General features: G+C 42.5%; 1 protein-coding gene across 4 annotated transcripts; it reads right to left on the minus strand.

The window, feature by feature from the left end:
* Positions 1 to 10,149: 10,149 nt before the first annotated feature.
* On the minus strand, positions 10,150 to 15,581 carry LOC138839093 (tubulin beta-2 chain-like). 4 transcript variants are annotated; one of them, XM_070038759.1, is made up of 4 exons: positions 15,525 to 15,581; positions 14,568 to 14,676; positions 11,869 to 11,979; positions 10,150 to 11,210 (listed from the first exon to the last, which is right to left on the minus strand). In XM_070038759.1, the coding sequence occupies exons 1-4, from the start codon at positions 15,579 to 15,581 to the stop codon at positions 10,150 to 10,152; spliced, it is 1,338 nt and encodes a 445-aa protein (XP_069894860.1). The 4 variants fall into 4 exon arrangements, with proteins under 4 accessions (XP_069894860.1, XP_069894859.1, XP_069894862.1 ...); XM_070038758.1 differs by having other exon boundaries at positions 11,869 to 12,005; positions 14,564 to 14,676; XM_070038761.1 differs by lacking the exon at positions 14,568 to 14,676 and having other exon boundaries at positions 15,548 to 15,581.
* Between the last annotated feature and the right edge of the window lie 710 nt (positions 15,582 to 16,291).

Consider the following 16,291-nt stretch of genomic DNA (forward strand, 5'->3'; position numbering starts at 1 on the left):
CAGAGGTAAACGTAGTCATGAACCCCAAAGGAAGGTCCTGCTACTCCAGCTGTGGGCTGTCAGTTCCTTCTGAAACTCCCTCAGCTACAGTCATTCTCTATGATATAGTGGTCTTCCTGCACTCCCCATATTGATGGGTATGAAGACATCATCATGATAATTGGCCAGGTCAAACTATGGGCACTCAGTGATCTAGCTAAAGGAGTTTCACTTGTTCCCATATCCAATCTGACATCCAGTCCCTCCCTTCAACAGAGTTCAATCTCTGCGGATGCCCTTCTCTAGAATTCTCTGTATCTTTCTAGAACTAAGGAACAGGTGTATGTAATTGAGAAAATGCAAATACAATCTCTCATCATGATTGGGCTAATTTCAATAGGGAAAAAATGAAGCACAAATTTATACTGAACCTGTCTCCCCACTTCTTTTATTTATGCAAGTTTAATCCCTAATTGCTTTTGTGTGTTTGTTGGTGGAGGTGTATAGGTACAGTTGCAGGGGGGGGGGGGAGTTGTGAATAGTAGGACTTTAGCTCAGGTGATTTGGCTCTTAACCTGGATATTTTTGTTCAAGGCTGGCACTCTTACCAATCCAGGCACTGGTCTACTTGTGGCTTTTTCCAGTCTAACGGAAATAAGAATCTCTTGGGTTTCTCTGCCTACACTGGCTTCAAACTGCATTTCTGGTATCAGCCTCCCAAAAGGCTAGAATTACAGGTGTGTGTGAGCAACTGGTGCATGGCCTCCCACTGCCACTTTAAAATGGCAGCTTTTAGCTTGTGAAGTAAAAGAACAATTCTTGATTGAAAACTGGGTATCAGTGTGATTTATGCAGATCTGGAGGCTCCTCATGGGAGGAATGGCCTTCTCCTGGGAAGGATCACCGCACTATATGAACCAAGTAGATTGATGAAATGTTCCCAGAGAGCACACCGGATACGCTGAGTAGAACAACACCCAAACTACAGGTCCTTAAAACATTGTCGAAAATAATTTTTTAACGAAGGTACACACGGACATGCCTCTCATAATCTTGGGAAAAATAACAGTAGAGCAGCCATCTAGATCCTGTCCGAAGGGGGTATAGGGTGTTAGGAACCAAGCCTTTTCATTAGCCCAAACCACATCACAAAGAGGCAATATGGATGCTCTTACTCCAATGGCTGGGCCCTTTACTGCTACAATATTAGGCTTCTTAAACTGAATGAAAGTATTCACCAAGTTTCGAAAGTTAAAAAAATAAATGGGGAACAAGTAAAAACATTGCATGTTTGAGCAGATAACAAAAATCCATTCTAGATTGCAAGTTGCCAAACAGAAATTGTGCAAATCATAAAAACTAAGATTTGTTAAAAAAAAAAAAAGCCTCCTCCCAGAAAATGTAATCTGTCGATCTACCTGCTGCAGGTTGTAAAAGCTTACCTACAGCCTGGATATCACGCAGGGGTGGCTGCTGCCACCGGTTGTAGGTGACATAGCCAGAACTGCTTTGGTATTTACAGTGGCTCTAGGACACTCTGATCATTATATGTAGCATTTCCAACTTTCTCTCTTGGAAGACCCAAGGATCATACTGACTTTAGCGTGTTATTGTGTCCAAGAAAGGGAAAATTCAGAGTGAACTTGGCATCAAGATTGTCTTGTACTGACTGAAGGATTATTGACTAAGGGATAAAACCTGCCGCTGCTAGGAGACTTTACACATTGAATCTGGAAACAACAGGTATTTTCTAAGGTCTTATAAACTGGACTAAATTAACTTAGGGATTAGGAACTAGACTAATTTAAGACATGAGGTTGGAAAGAAAGATCAACAAGCATCCCGATGCTGCTATCCCATTATGTGTTGGTGGATGCTACTGCTACAGGAGATTGGAGAGCAAAGCAGCCATGGGGGAAGATGGCCTTAGCAGGGGACAAGAAATTGCCATAAGGCGCAGCCAATGTTTTGCTGGAGTTTGTTTTTACTGGCTTTGTAGTTCCAGGGACGTTGATGCTATACTATATAGGGAATAAGCTTCTTCCTCAGCCTCCTCCCATACAGCTGATTCTGTTTTCAAAGGTGGTTTCTTGTTCTGATTTCACAGAGTAGAGCAAAGCAGAAATTTATACCTACCGACATACAAAGTTATTCTTTTTATGAAGTTTGAGTCTGACCATTGAAGAACAATTTCAACTTTTCATACACAGAGTTCTAAGCCAGGGCTTGACTGACAACAGTCATTGATACACTTCCTACTATTTCCCCATCCTCTGAACACTATCAAGATGGAATATAGTGCTGCCTCTCCCCTTACCCCCCCCCCACAAGTCCTGAGGGTTGAACTCAGAATCTTCTGTTTAGTTGACTGGCACTTGACTATTTGAATCACACTTTCAGTCTTGTTTGTACTAATCACTTGGAGGCTCAATTTTAACAGACTTTTCTAATTGAGCTGGTCAAGACCATATGGATGGATTTCCAACTTTTGAGTAGCTAGGATTACAGATGTAAGCCATCTGCCTCCTGCTAGATTATATTGTAATGAGGGAGGTTGGGAGGTTTGTAAAGAACACATGAGAACAAGGCTTGCAGATGCAGATTCCAGCATCTGGTGTGAGGTGTTGTCCATTAGGTGAGGCTGACCTCATCACAGCCGTGCCATTTGCCCCCAAGGTTAGTAATGTTTTTGCACTATGTGAGAATTGATTCCTTTAAATGATCAGGCTACACTAATTTCACATGATTCTAAATGAGATATCCCAAGGCATTGTTAGAAAGCTCACCCTGGGGTTTAATGATAAAGCTGTGTACATAAACACATAAGAATCAAAAGCTGTCCACTATTCCATGCTTATCCCATGATATATTTGTACCTATATAAAAAATTCTGGTCTCAGAAATCAATGAAGAAAATCAATACCAGGGTTTCAACGGGATTGATATACAGTTTTACAGCTGCAATTTCTATTTTGCCTGGAATAATAATAATGCCAAATGAAATTATGTCTGTGTCTCAGAGATCCATGCTAAATTCACCAGCAGTCCTGCTCAGAAGAAGGGTGCCATGATGGTGTGTGAATTCATTTGTAAACATGAGTTGAACAGAAACTCAGTTTGTTAAAACACAGCCATCCATCAAAGCTTTGTAGAAATGACCTGTCAGGAGAGACCTCCCCAGGCCACAAAGCTGTAGAATCATAAACTACAAAATTCCAGCTGCAGTGTGTCTTGTGGTAGGAGATCATGATGTACCTAAAGAAGAAAATGTGTACAACTTTGTTAAGTATATATAGGGTTTGGTTTGCTATCCATGGTTCTTGAACATAGGGCCTGGGCACTGTCTCTAAGCCTCTTTGTGCTCAAGGTTAGTGTTCTACCAACTGAGTTCCAACAATACTTCCAGCTTTTTCTGAGTAGTTTATTGGAGATAAGAGTCTCATGAACTTTTTCATCTGGGCTGGCTTCAAACTGCAGTCCTCAGATTTCAGACCCCTGAGTAGCTAGGATTACAGGTATGAACTAGCTGGCTCCTGATTTTTATATATAACTTTTAAAACTTACAATTAAAGCCCATAAACATTAAAAGATGTATAATGCAGCATACTCAATTAGCATTTGTTCCCACTGGATCATTTGTGAACTGAGTTAAAGATTTGCCACAAAGTTAGTTTTTGAAGACAGAATTCCTTCTGAGAAGACACTTGAGAAGGTCAGATATTAAGTCAGACCATCATAGAAGGGAGTAGGAATTATCTAGGAAATCCAGGCAACAAGATCTGAATTAGCAAGTAGTGTGTTGCCTTCCTCAGCATACTCAGCATTATTATCTGAAAAAGGAAGGATTGAGTGGGAAGAGGTCAAGTTCTAGGGGCAGTTTATGGGTTTGTTTTGCTCTCTCTCCAAATTCTCTAATATAGGAGTGCTGCGTAATATCCTCTTCCTATGAAAACTTCCCACATTATCTCACTCTATCAAGAGAGGATACCTCACTTCTCTGCAGAGGAGCTTGCTTTTGGGTCCTTCAGACACATGCAGACACCAAAAGCCCAAATGCTATAAATGGAACCCAAGCTACTCAGTTTTATCAATGATGTAAGAGCTGTTTCATGACAATGAATCTGCAAACTGGCCATCATCAATTCCAATAGTGGAAATAGCAGCCCCAGAGAGTGGATAATGTAAGATATTAGTTGATCTCCATTCTCACTTCCCTTCCCTTCCATTCTGGATATTTGCCACAATGAGGATCTTAGCATCAAAAAGTTTAAGGAATTTGAGACATGACACCACAGAAATCAGCAAAAAATATATACATAGTAAGATTGTTTTGTGTAATGTCCCTCTTAGGCATATAAAGTTAATTTAAATAAACTAAAAGCAGTGAAACTGCTTTAAATAACTGTTTTCTGACTCTCCCATATTCCATTAAGAAAAATTCTCATGACAAAAATAGATTCATTCAAAGCAGCAGCAATGCAGGTTTTGCAGAAGCACAATGTTTCTGTTTCCTATAATATTAGCTGAGCTTTCTGTGGGAGCCAGGAAAAGAACATGGCAGTGGGAGGCTGGTAGAAGTAGTAGGAGTGAGGATCTGATGAAAACATGCATCTAAAATCACCTAAAAGTGCAAGAGATAAGGTTTCTGCTTAAATGTATGTATCTATCTTTTCTCTTGTTCTAATCCCAGTACTACAAAGCCTCAGCCTCTGTCAAGGTCAGAGACTAGACAGTGGAGGAGGGAACAGGCTGGAGAATAGAAGGATTGGTGAGAGAAGCTCCAAGATGCACAGGAGAGAACACAGGTGGTCTCACAGAAAATGTACAAAATCACCAGAGAAGACAATGGTGTGTGCATGTGTGTGTGCGCGCACGTGTGTATGTAAAAATTGAGACTTAAAATCATGCAACATATCCTGAATTATGGTTCAACAATCAGCAGTGTTCACACATTGATATGAGGTTCTGATAGTCTAGAGCAGAATTATGTCCACTGATTAAGGCTTATAATTTCAAGTCAAGTAAGAAGGCACTGCCTTCTAGTACTATACCACAAAACTCCAATTAGAGAACCCAGAATACTAATGGGATTACAATATTTTAAACCTAAGGTACGTTATTCTGTGGAATAACAGAGCTGGGGAAGACTGAGTTCCAAGGTTAGTCTAGGCAAAGTGTTAGCAAGAAGACCTTATCTCAACAAATACTTCTGGCTAGGTCGTTCATGCCTGCAATCCCAGTTCTGAGGGAGGTGTATGTGAGGGAAGAGCAATGCCCAAAAATTACTTGAAATACTTAAAACAAGAAGGGGCCTGGAGGTGTGGTAGAGTGCATGCCTAGCATGTATGAGGCTTTGAGTTCAATCAAACCATAAACTACCAAAAACAACAACAACAACAACAACAACAAATGTAAGATGTGCTCATTAGCTGGATTCATATAGCTATGCAAAGAAGCCAAAAATGTATGGCTTCTTTCTCCTCTATAAGAAATATTTAGAGTGGGGCTGGGAAGGTGGCTCAGGAGTAGAGTGCTTGCATTGCATGCATGAGGCCCTGGGTTCGATTCCTCAGCACCACATAAGGAAAAAGAAAAAAGCCAGAAGTGGCGCTGTGGCTCTAGTGGTAGAGTGTTAGCCTTGAGCAGAAGAGCTGAGGGACAGCGGCCAGTCCCAGAGTTCAGGCACCACATCCGGACCCTCCCCCCAAAAAAAAGAAATATTTAGAATTTGGTGAAGATATGAGAAGTGTACAACACAAGTACCATGCAGCTGTACATTATCTATATAGCACTCTTAGTCAACATGCCTGAGCACTTGCTGTTTCACTCAGCCTTAAAATCAGTTATTGGCCTCTGATAAGCAGTCATTTAAGTCAGACTCATAGAAAGAGCAGATGAGTTGATTGAGTAACTGAGTTAAATGACAGGCATCTAGAAACAACCTGCTCAAGCTGTATACAAAGGAAAAGAACCAACACTAGAACTTAAAATTTGGTTATGCCCAGTGCAAGTTGAGATGTATGCAATCGTGGAGCCTTCCTGGCCATTCCAAGCTGCCTTTTCAGATACTAATCAATGTGTATGCATAGAAACCCCCCTTGCTGTGTGCTTTACCACAACACTAAGACCATCAGTGTTGTAGGATGACAAGGAAACTTCTCACAGGACAGAACATGGCCATTGTTATCTTACACAAATAAGAAACCTGTCAAGCTGGGCACCAATGCCAATAAACCACCAGGAAACTGGTAGTGGCACTATGGCTCAAGTGATAGAGAGCTAGCTTTGAGCTGAAGAGCTGAGCGATAGTTCCTAGGCCTAGAGTTCAAGACCCATGGCTGGAAAAAGAACAAAAAAAGAAAGAAGAAAGAAAGAAAGAAAGAAAGAAAGAAAGAAAGAAAGAAAGAAAGAAAGAAAGAAAGAAAGAAAGAAAGAAAGAAAGAAAGAAAGAAAGGAAGGAAGGAAGGAAGGAAGGAAGGAAGGAAGGAAGGAAGAAAGAAAGAAAGAAAGAAAGAAAAAAAGAGATAAAGAAAGAAAGGAACAAAGAGATAAAGAAAGAAAGAGAAAGAGACAGAGAGAGAGAGAAACAAAGAAAGAAAGAAAGAAAGAAAAGAAACAAAGATACAAAGAAAGAACGAGAAAATTGAAAAACAGAAAGAAATCTGTCAAGATGAGAGCTATGGCAAAGTTCCAGAATCTGCAGATGAAGACATCCTGACCTGGGAGTTGGCCCAAGGACAGAGGAACTGTTACCTTCTCCTAGTAAGAGCCAAAGCTCCCACTGGGCACATAACATTAGCATGGTGCAGATGCCCATCACTTGCATACTGCCCCATGTCAGTGTGGCCAGAGTGATTAGCAGCCAAGCTGCCAAGTTCCCTCTGCTTCCCACCTCCTGGTCACATTGTGGGCCAGCTCAGAAGGAGGTTTCGGGAGAGCATAAAGAGCCACGCAGCAAAGCAGTGGTGCAGAAGCACAAAGCACATGTCTCTCACCTCTGGGTTTACAGAGTTATTCTCAGATGATTTTGTGGATAACAAGATGTGGGTGAAGCTGTCTTGCTTCCTGAAAATATCTCTGTATCCATAGGCACTCTTTGTCTGCCTCACACTTAAAGGCAACCACTTGTCCAAAGGATGGTTTCCTCTGTCACCAATAAATTTCCTTTTCCCAGCCATCACTCCTTAACAGACATCTGTATGTTGGCTGATAGCACATCCATGAATGGAGATGTACCTGTCAAGGGTTTGAAATCACATTGGTCTGTGATTTCCTATAACCAGTTCTCTTCCACTGTCACCTCAGAATTAGACCAGAAGCTGGTCTCAGTTCCAGTACTTATCAACACAACTATGTCAATATCAGAACTTTGTCAAAGTCTAGTTCAAAAATACCTTTCAGTTTCAATCTATGCCTGACAGAAAATCCACCCCCGACTTTTTTGGTCTAGGATATGTACAGCTATAAATTGGGAGACTTTTAGAGAATGAGATTAGAGAGAATGGGTCTCCTGGATGGGATCTGCTATAGGTATGACAAGTAGGAAGGAAAAAGAAAACAGCATAAGGAAATATGATTAACAAGGCCAAAGTGGTCAAAGGACATCTCTCCAGTGCAAGAAGGTCCTTCTGACAAACCTGTTCTTGTTGAGCCATGGCCTGGTATGGTGGTGCCACTTTAGACTCTGGTCCCATTATGGCAACATACATGTCACAGCTTCTTCCTTCGAAGGCCTAGGCTCTCTACCAGAGGTTCATCCCACATTCCTACCTCTGCTTCCTAAAAGGGTACACATATCAAGGGGCTCTCTTCTTTCCGCCTACAAACATTCTACCAGTGTTCCCTCATGACACAACTCCTCAATGCCAATCTGGGTGTTTTGCCTTGACTCCTAATATATCGTCTCCAGAGCCTAACATTTGTTACATTTCCTCCTTTTGGTACTGGGGACTGAACTGAGAGCTTTGTGCATGCCAGGCATATACTCTACCACTGAGCTGCATCTTCAGCCAGAGCTTTGATTATACTAGTCAAGGACTCAATTATTTGATACAATTACCAAGGCACATGAGAATAAGGGAGATGCTGCACTTAGCATTTGGACAAAATAATCACCCTGTCTATAGAAGTCACCTCAACATTAACTTGTGTGGCAATGAGTGAAGAGCTCTGGCTAGGAGAAAACAAAAGCCATGTCTGAGAAATACATGATAATATACTGGTAAAATTATCAACATGAGTTTTCTGAGGGATGAGCCATGAGTCATTAATTATGAACCAAGAACTACTTCTTCAAAAGTGTAAAGAAATAAGCCAAATCCACCAGAAAAGACTCAAAAAATGGTACATAAGAGAAAACAAAACTGTTCTTAGTCAAACACTGGTAAATAGGCTGGGTGGGCCCTCCACCACAGCTTGGCCTCAATCCTTAACCCACTGAGGAATGAGAGTGCCTTGGTCAGGCCTGCCTTCAGTTCAGACCCAGCAGCCTTAGAGGATTTGGAGTCATCCAACCTGGTCAGTTCCAAGACTAGAGACCCAGGGATGTCAATTTGCTGGCCCACACCTACTCCCTAGGACTCCCACATTGGAAGCTACTTGCACGTTGATCTGCCCTGGGGCTTCTAGTCACACAACAGTCTCTCTGGCAGTTTACTTACTGCTGAGTGAGACCAACTTGGCTTAAAGATCTCTACCCCTCTCCTCCCCACCCTACCCCAACCTCAGGCCTGGTATAGGAATGCTTAAGGAACTTACTATCTCCCAAATTTACTAGAATCCAGAAACTTGCACCTCACCCGGTAGTATCTTTCCTTAGAGCTTCCTAAAATTTGCTGGATTCCCAGAAGTCCTGTTTCTGAAGAAAAAGGGGCTCTTACAAGTTATTGGTGGCCATGGAGGAATGCCTGACACAGACAACGTACCTGGAGCCTCACTGCAAGAAGAATGAAAGATTCTGGCAAAAAGAACTAGTGAATGATTTGGCCTCTGGTGAAAACAGAAGTGTTCACCCTCTTCCTGGCCATTGTGTAGGTTCTAAGCAATTGAGATTTCTGTCTCACTCATGTAAAGTAAACATACCCAACAGGCTGGATCTTTTTCCCTTACAACCCCCTGTGGGCCTCAGACAGCTTCGAATGCTGGAAAATGAGTATGAGAATGGGTCATTGGGCCATGTCTCCCTTCCACTCCTTGACTTGGAAGTACTGAATCAAGCAGATATTGATACGCTATAGGACTGGTCATCTTCTCACTCCCTCACACAACTAGACTCATTTCTGTCCTTAGAGCTGCCAGATGCCTTGAGAACCTACCCTGGCAACCAGGATCTTGCACTCATCTTGTGAGTGCTGCTTTGCTGCCAACTGAACTGTAAGCACAGGGATTGGGGTTCCTGCTACTGTTTCTGGGGAATGTGAATGAAATCCCTCTGAAGGGGCATGAGACCAGAACCTGTGGTTGTCTGAAGGAGAAGTAGATCCTTAATGGCCAGTATTCATACCTGCATTTTGTGGTCCCATTCCCAAAGAGGAATGCATACTAGCTGGCAGGTAAAGCAAGTCCTGTGTCAGAATAAAGGAGGAAGAGGCCGTGCTACCTCAGTGCCCAGACATGTCTTGAACATCAATCCCTTCAGTACTCTAAACATCACGTTGGTACTAGGAAAATTGTAACATCTAGATCTGGTTTACTTTCTCTTCAAACTGTTTGTATGCTACTGGCATGTTATTGAGAGTCTGCTAACTTTAAAACTGGGCCAGGGAAAATAAACATTGGCACTTGTCATCTTCCTCTTCAAAATAGTAGGAACGCCATGAATTTGAAACTCTTCTTGAGCACCATTCCTATATTGCTAAGATTAAATCCTGCTGGCCAACTTTATATTTCAAATACATTGAAAGAAAAAAAGGGATATTAAAGAAGAATAAGAACTCAAGAGTATAAAATGTATACTTTATTCATATAAATAGGGCTTTAAAATAATACTATTTAAAAGAAATCTTCATTTTTACATTCACCATCAGTGAGTTCCTGACTGGAAAGGCTGTGCATGATGATACACAGCAGGGACCTCACTGCACGACAACAGGAGCTCAGGAAAGCACCATTCATTTGAGAAGTAGTAGGCAGGCTCTGACAGTCCTGTTGCATTGCTACCAATGGGAAGTCTTAAACTTCTTCCTCCACCAAGTCTTCTTCAAATTCCCCCTGTTCATCAGCAGTGGCATCTTGGCACTGCTGGTACTCGGACACCAGGTCGTTGATATTGCTCTCAGCCTCAGTGAACTCCATCTCATCCATGCCTTCTCCCGTGTACCAGTGCAAGAATGCCTTGCGCCGGAACATGGCACTGAACTGCTCTGAGGTGCGCTTGAATGGTTCTTGGATGGCTGTGTTGTTGCCGATGAAGGTGGCTGACATTGTGAGGCCACGCGGGGGGATGTCACATACAGCTGTCTTCACATTGTTGGGAATCCAGTCTGCAAAGTAGCTGCTGTTCTTGTTCTGCATGTTAAGCATCTGCTCATCCACCTCCTTCATGGACATGCGGCCTCGGAAGATGGCAGCTGCTGTCAGGTAACGACCATGGCGGGGATCACAGGCGACCATCATGTTCTTGGCGTCAAACATCTGCTGGGTGAGCTCGGGCACTGAGAGAACATGGTACCGCTGGCTGGCCCGGCTGGTCAAGGGTGCAAAGCCAGGCATGAAGAAGTGTAGGCGGGGGAAGGGCACCATATTCACGGCTAGCTTGCGCAGGTCTGCATTCAGCTGGCCGGGGAAGCGCAGGCAGGTGGTGACTCCACTCATGGTGGCTGACACCAGGTGATTCAGGTCTCCATAGGTGGGTGTGGGCAGCTTCAGGGTGCGAAAGCAGATGTCATACAGGGCCTCATTGTCGATGCAGAAAGTTTCATCTGCATTTTCCACCAACTGGTGGACAGACAAGATCGCATTGTAAGGCTCTACCACGGTGTCTGACACCTTGGGGGAGGGCATGACGCTGAAGGTGTTCATGATGCGGTCTGGATACTCCTCTCGGATCTTGTTGAGAATCAGGGTGCCCATGCCTGATCCAGTGCCACCTCCCAGGGAGTGGGCCAGCTGAAAACCCTGGAGACAGTCACACCTTTCTGACTCCCGCCGCACCACATCCAGCACGGATTCCAACAGCTCGGCTCCCTCCGTGTAGTGGCCTTTTGCCCAGTTATTGCCTGCCCCGCTCTGGCCTATCAGACACAAAGACATGATGAGACACACACTCCAAGAATAATGATTGTGCCTGTCCTATTGTGAAGACAATAGGACTCTTCTGAGCTAACCTTTGCTATTACATTAGATACACTTTGTTGAAATAAAGGAAATGTTTTCAATGTATCTGGGACCCTACAAATCACCTAGGTTCTAAAGAAAAGTAAAGACAGTGTGAAGGAAAATACATTTTAACCCAAATCATGTACTTCTAGAAATGAAGGACCGAGACTGCCTCAATACTGGAAATGTAGTTACTTTCACAAGAGGGACAGGAGCACAGTGTGGTCAGAGGGAAGCTAAACTGCAAACACCTGTCTGCACCTTGCTCACACATAGCTGTGCTTTGATTTCTGGTGTCCTGAAGTGGTTCTGTTATTGCCAGGCCTCTAAAAAGACCAGCAGTGCTGAAACCTTGTTGGTGGCTTTCTCTACTTGCTGCTCTTTCCCTTCAGAGGCTTCTTTGTCATAGAGGGCTTGCAGAGTTGCACTGATCTAAGCTGTCTGAGTGGCCAGGGGCATGACTCCCGTGGACTGGAATAGGTGGGTTAGGTGAGGACAGTATCTAGGTGGATAAAGGCTCAGCCCAGGACTGGAGTGCGTGGATGGTAGGACCCATGGACCATGATTACTTACCAAAAATGAAGTTGTCTGGCCTAAAGCTCTGGCCAAATGGTCCCGATCTCACTGAGTCTAATGTTCCAGGCTCTAGGTCCACCATGATGGCCCGAGGAACATATTTGTTGCCTGTGAGAAAAAGAGTTGACTTAGGCCTATACTTGACAAGGAACTTAGGGGGCAGAGCTTATGATTCTAAGTGAATCTCAGCATTCATTACAAAAATTATAGTATTTGAGACATGGAAACAGAAAAGATATCTTGAGCATGAATCCCCATGCATGAGGCTTCAGCAACTTTAAGGATGTTTGCAGTTGTCTATTTCCATGAATATTCATTCCTTTGCTTTGGGCATGGTGGCTGAAATCTCAGCTACACAGGAGGCAAAGATGAGCATCAGGCTTTGAGTCTAATGGTGCAAAAGAAAGGTGGCAACACCTTTTTTTGTGGTTCATCATGGGGCTTGAACTCTGGGCCTGGGCACTGTCCCTCAGCTCTCCAGCTCAAGGCTAGCACTCTATCACTTGAGCCACAACCCCACTTTCAGTTTTCTTATTGGAGATAAGAGTCTCAGGGACTTTTCTGCTCAGGCAATATTTGAACCATGATCCTCATACCTTAGCCTCCTAAGTAGCCAGCATTACAGGAATGAGTCACCAGTGCCTATCAGCAAGAAACTTTCTCTTTTTTGTTAATTTTATTTTATTGTAAAGGTGCTGTATAGAGGAGTTAGTTATATGAGTAAGGAAATGAGAACATTTCTTGTCAAAAATTGTTACCCCCTACTTTGTTGTTCTCCCACTATCCCTTCCCTTCCCCAATTACCTTTCTCAAGAAATGAACCAGGTTCATGCCTATAATCCTAGCTACTCTGGAGGCTGAGATCAGAAGATCACTCTTCAAAGCCAGCTGGAGCAGGAAAAGTCCTTAAGACCCTTATCTCTTATAAACTAACAGAAAACCAGAAATGTCACTGTGGCTCAAGAGGTAGAGCTGCTTGCCTTGAACTGAAGAGTTGAGGGACAGTGCCTAGGCCCAAAGTCCAAGCCACATGACAGACACCCCAACGCCAAAAAAAAAAAGGCAGGTATGGCTATTCACCAAGTAGATGTAGGGGAATTTAAGTGTAAGTCTTTCCTGGAGAAAACATATATACAATATATATTTCTTGTCTTATAATGTTTCAATAATGGTTATCAAATAGCACACATCCTTGTATTCAAATACTCAGAGCAACCTTGAGCAATGACTTTCAATTTCCCATTTATCCTGATTTGGCCCAAGGGAAAGCAGTTAACATGATGTAAACACCAGTTTTAGAATACCCCATTCCTAAACATTCACATGAAGAAAACTGGCCATCCTGCTGGATATACAGGATCTAATAAAGACACAACCTAAAATTCTGTTCATAGAGTGACACAATCCAACCCAACCACTGTCAACCAAGGTGAGGACATCCCAAAATATAGATCTATAAAACTCAAATTAAATACCTTTGTACTTTTGTTTGTACTTGTTCATTGGATTAATAAATAGGAAAGCCAATTATCCACGATTCTGTTTGTATACAATAATGTAGAATGGAAATTCAATATAAAATTAAATGATGTTTACATTGACAGTTACAAAAACTGAAAATCTACTTTGTAGACTTCAATTAGGCTATTTATGTTAGGAAAGACAATATGAATCATTTAAAAGCAATGTTTACAAATTAGTATTGGTTTTTTCTACATCAAAAGAATGTTTTCTTACTTTAAAAACCTTAAAAATAATTTATTGTTGGCTAAGTATTAATGTTATAGATCTCAGGGTGAGACACTTTATTTGTGCTTTGTGATTTGGAGTATTCTCATATATATTAGTGACTGAACATCCCTCTTTAAAATTTTTAAAATTTTCTTTTTCAAAATATTGTTTTAGAAATTTAATCTATATTTTAAAGAGGCAATGTAACTTGGCTCTGGTTGCTTACGGGTGTAATTCTAGCTACTCAAAAATCTGAGATAAGACCTTAGCATCGCATATTGAAGTCAGCTGTGGCAGGAAAGTCTGAGAGACTGATCTCCAAGAAACTACCCAAAACAAAAGAAGCTCTTAGAAAGTGCCCAGGCCTTGAGCTTAGGATGATCAGCACACAAACAAATGGCACTGGATTATATTATATTTTATCAGTTGTTTTAGAATGCATATTTAGGCAGTCTCATTTTTAATTATGTGAAATGGGCTCACACCTTTAATCCTAGCTACTCAGAAGGCTGAGATCAGAGAATCACGGTTCAAAGCCAACCAGGGCACAAAAAGCAGGCAAACTCTTATCTCCAATTAAACACCAGAAAACTGGAAGTGGCACTGTGGCTTAAGTGGTAGAGCCGCTTGCCTTGAGCTGAAGAGTTGAGCAACAGTGCCTAGGCCCAGAGTTCAAGCTCCATGACCAGAAAAAAAAATCCAGGTGTGGTTAGTCAGCAATTAGAGGTAGGGGGAACTCAGGTATAAGGCTTTCCTGGGGGTAATTCACAAGAGTATACTCAAAAATTAAAACAAAGTATCTGGTGGAGTGGCTCACTTATGTACAGCACTTGACTTATAAGATCAAGGTCCCAAATTAAAACTACAATACTACCATAAGAAAGGCAGGAACTCCTTCCTTTTCATTAGTATTCCCCTGGGAACTATTTTGCCACCGTATGGGAAACCAGATGGGAGAAACTCACCAGTTGTCTCATTGTAATACACCTCGATTCTCTGCCGCTGTAAATGGCTGTCTCCATAGTAGTTGCCAGTGCAATCAATATTATGCTCATCGCTTATCATTTCCCAAAACTGAGATAGAAATAGAAGTGTATTATGACCTAGAATGTTAAGTGTCCCAACAATGCATTTTAAAGTAACTATAAGAAACCCATGTCCTGTTGACACAAATATATTTGTAAAAAATAATTACATTTTCTAAATTAAAAAAAGCACAGAAATGGGTGGCATTTTAGTTTTGTTAAGCTCTTTGTTATCTGGCTGAATAGAAGACATCTGGGTTCTATGAGTATTCCATCTTATGCAGTACCATATTCTGTTTGTATTCTATGACGAGTAACTAGCCTTACATGGACATGAAATTGCCAAAGCAGTAACTTGAAGACTCAGTTAGAAGGGTCTCCAGAACCCCAAGTGTCCTCAGAGCATACACAACAACCAATGATTTAGAAAACACCCAACTTAAGGGAGCTGAGATGGGGCATGAAACTCAGAGAAATTTGCATTAAGGTAGAAGACCTGTTCTCAATTATCTGACACTCATCAGTTAACGCAAAGGGAATTGTCTGTACCTTTCAGCTCAAAAACACTGCATTCCTTGAATTCAAACCAGACCAAACGTGCATTAGTCTATTCCCAGGAAACTAAATACAAAGACTTGAGTCTCAGGTAAGACTAAGACATGCAAGGGATTTGAAACCACCCCAGCCTTGTTTAAAAACCACACCCACCAGGGCCACACAAATTAGAGAAATTGGAGAAGCTATCTGGGGGACATCATTTGCAGAAGGTTAGGGACCACTATGGAGCCCCACTTACTTCAGCCTAGCCATGACCACCACCACCTCCAAACTCCAATCCGTCCTCCTTCTCCTTCCCCTAAATTTGAGACTTGGATCCTAGGCCAGTGCCATGCTCACCTTTGCGCCAATCTGGTTGCCACACTGGCCTGCCTGTATGTACACAATCTCCCTCATGGTGCAGGGCTGCAGAGCTGATGGATGTATGTCTTCAGCAGTGGTGCCCACAGAGGCAAACAGGTAGAGCTGGGAAGCAGGAATCTGACACAGTGAACTCAGATCCCCATTTATACCTCTGATTGTTACAGGGGCAGAGGAGGTGGGGCGGACTTGATTATAGGTGGAGCCAGCAGGTGCTCCAACTCAATCTCCCTATTGCTGGGTAATCAGAGGGCCCTACCAGTTCCTACCTACTCTGGCATCCAGCTGCCAGCTGCAAGTCCATTAGCACAGCTCCCACTCTATTTGGATCATCTGGTCATCCTGCCATCCACTCCCCACTCTGACTCACAAGAGAGGCTGAACCCTGGGATCCAGGAAAGAAGAGGAGGAACATCCTCTGCACAAGGTCCTTGTGTGCCAGAAGCCCAGAACAAGTCTGCCGTCCATTTTTGATTGGAGGGCTTAGAACGGAAGGGGCATTTTCAGCTGTGATCCCAAGAGCAAGCACAAACTGTTGGATTCCATGATTGATCCACTTTCCATTATAGGAAGAGTCAGGGGCTTAGGGTCTAGCCTTCATACACAGGTTTTTTTCTTTCCTCTTAAAAGTAGCTCGCTTTATTACTTGGGCATAGGACTACTACAGTCTACTTTTTGTTTCATTTGGCTTCTGCTCCTAGTGTAATAACTCAGGTCCTGGTCAGAGTGTCTTTTTTTTTTTTTTT

Source organism: Dipodomys merriami, unplaced genomic scaffold, assembly GCF_024711535.1.
Source record: "Dipodomys merriami isolate MVZ:Mamm:240054 unplaced genomic scaffold, mDipMer1.0.p SCAF_292, whole genome shotgun sequence".
NCBI classification, from domain to species: domain Eukaryota; kingdom Metazoa; phylum Chordata; class Mammalia; order Rodentia; family Heteromyidae; genus Dipodomys; species Dipodomys merriami.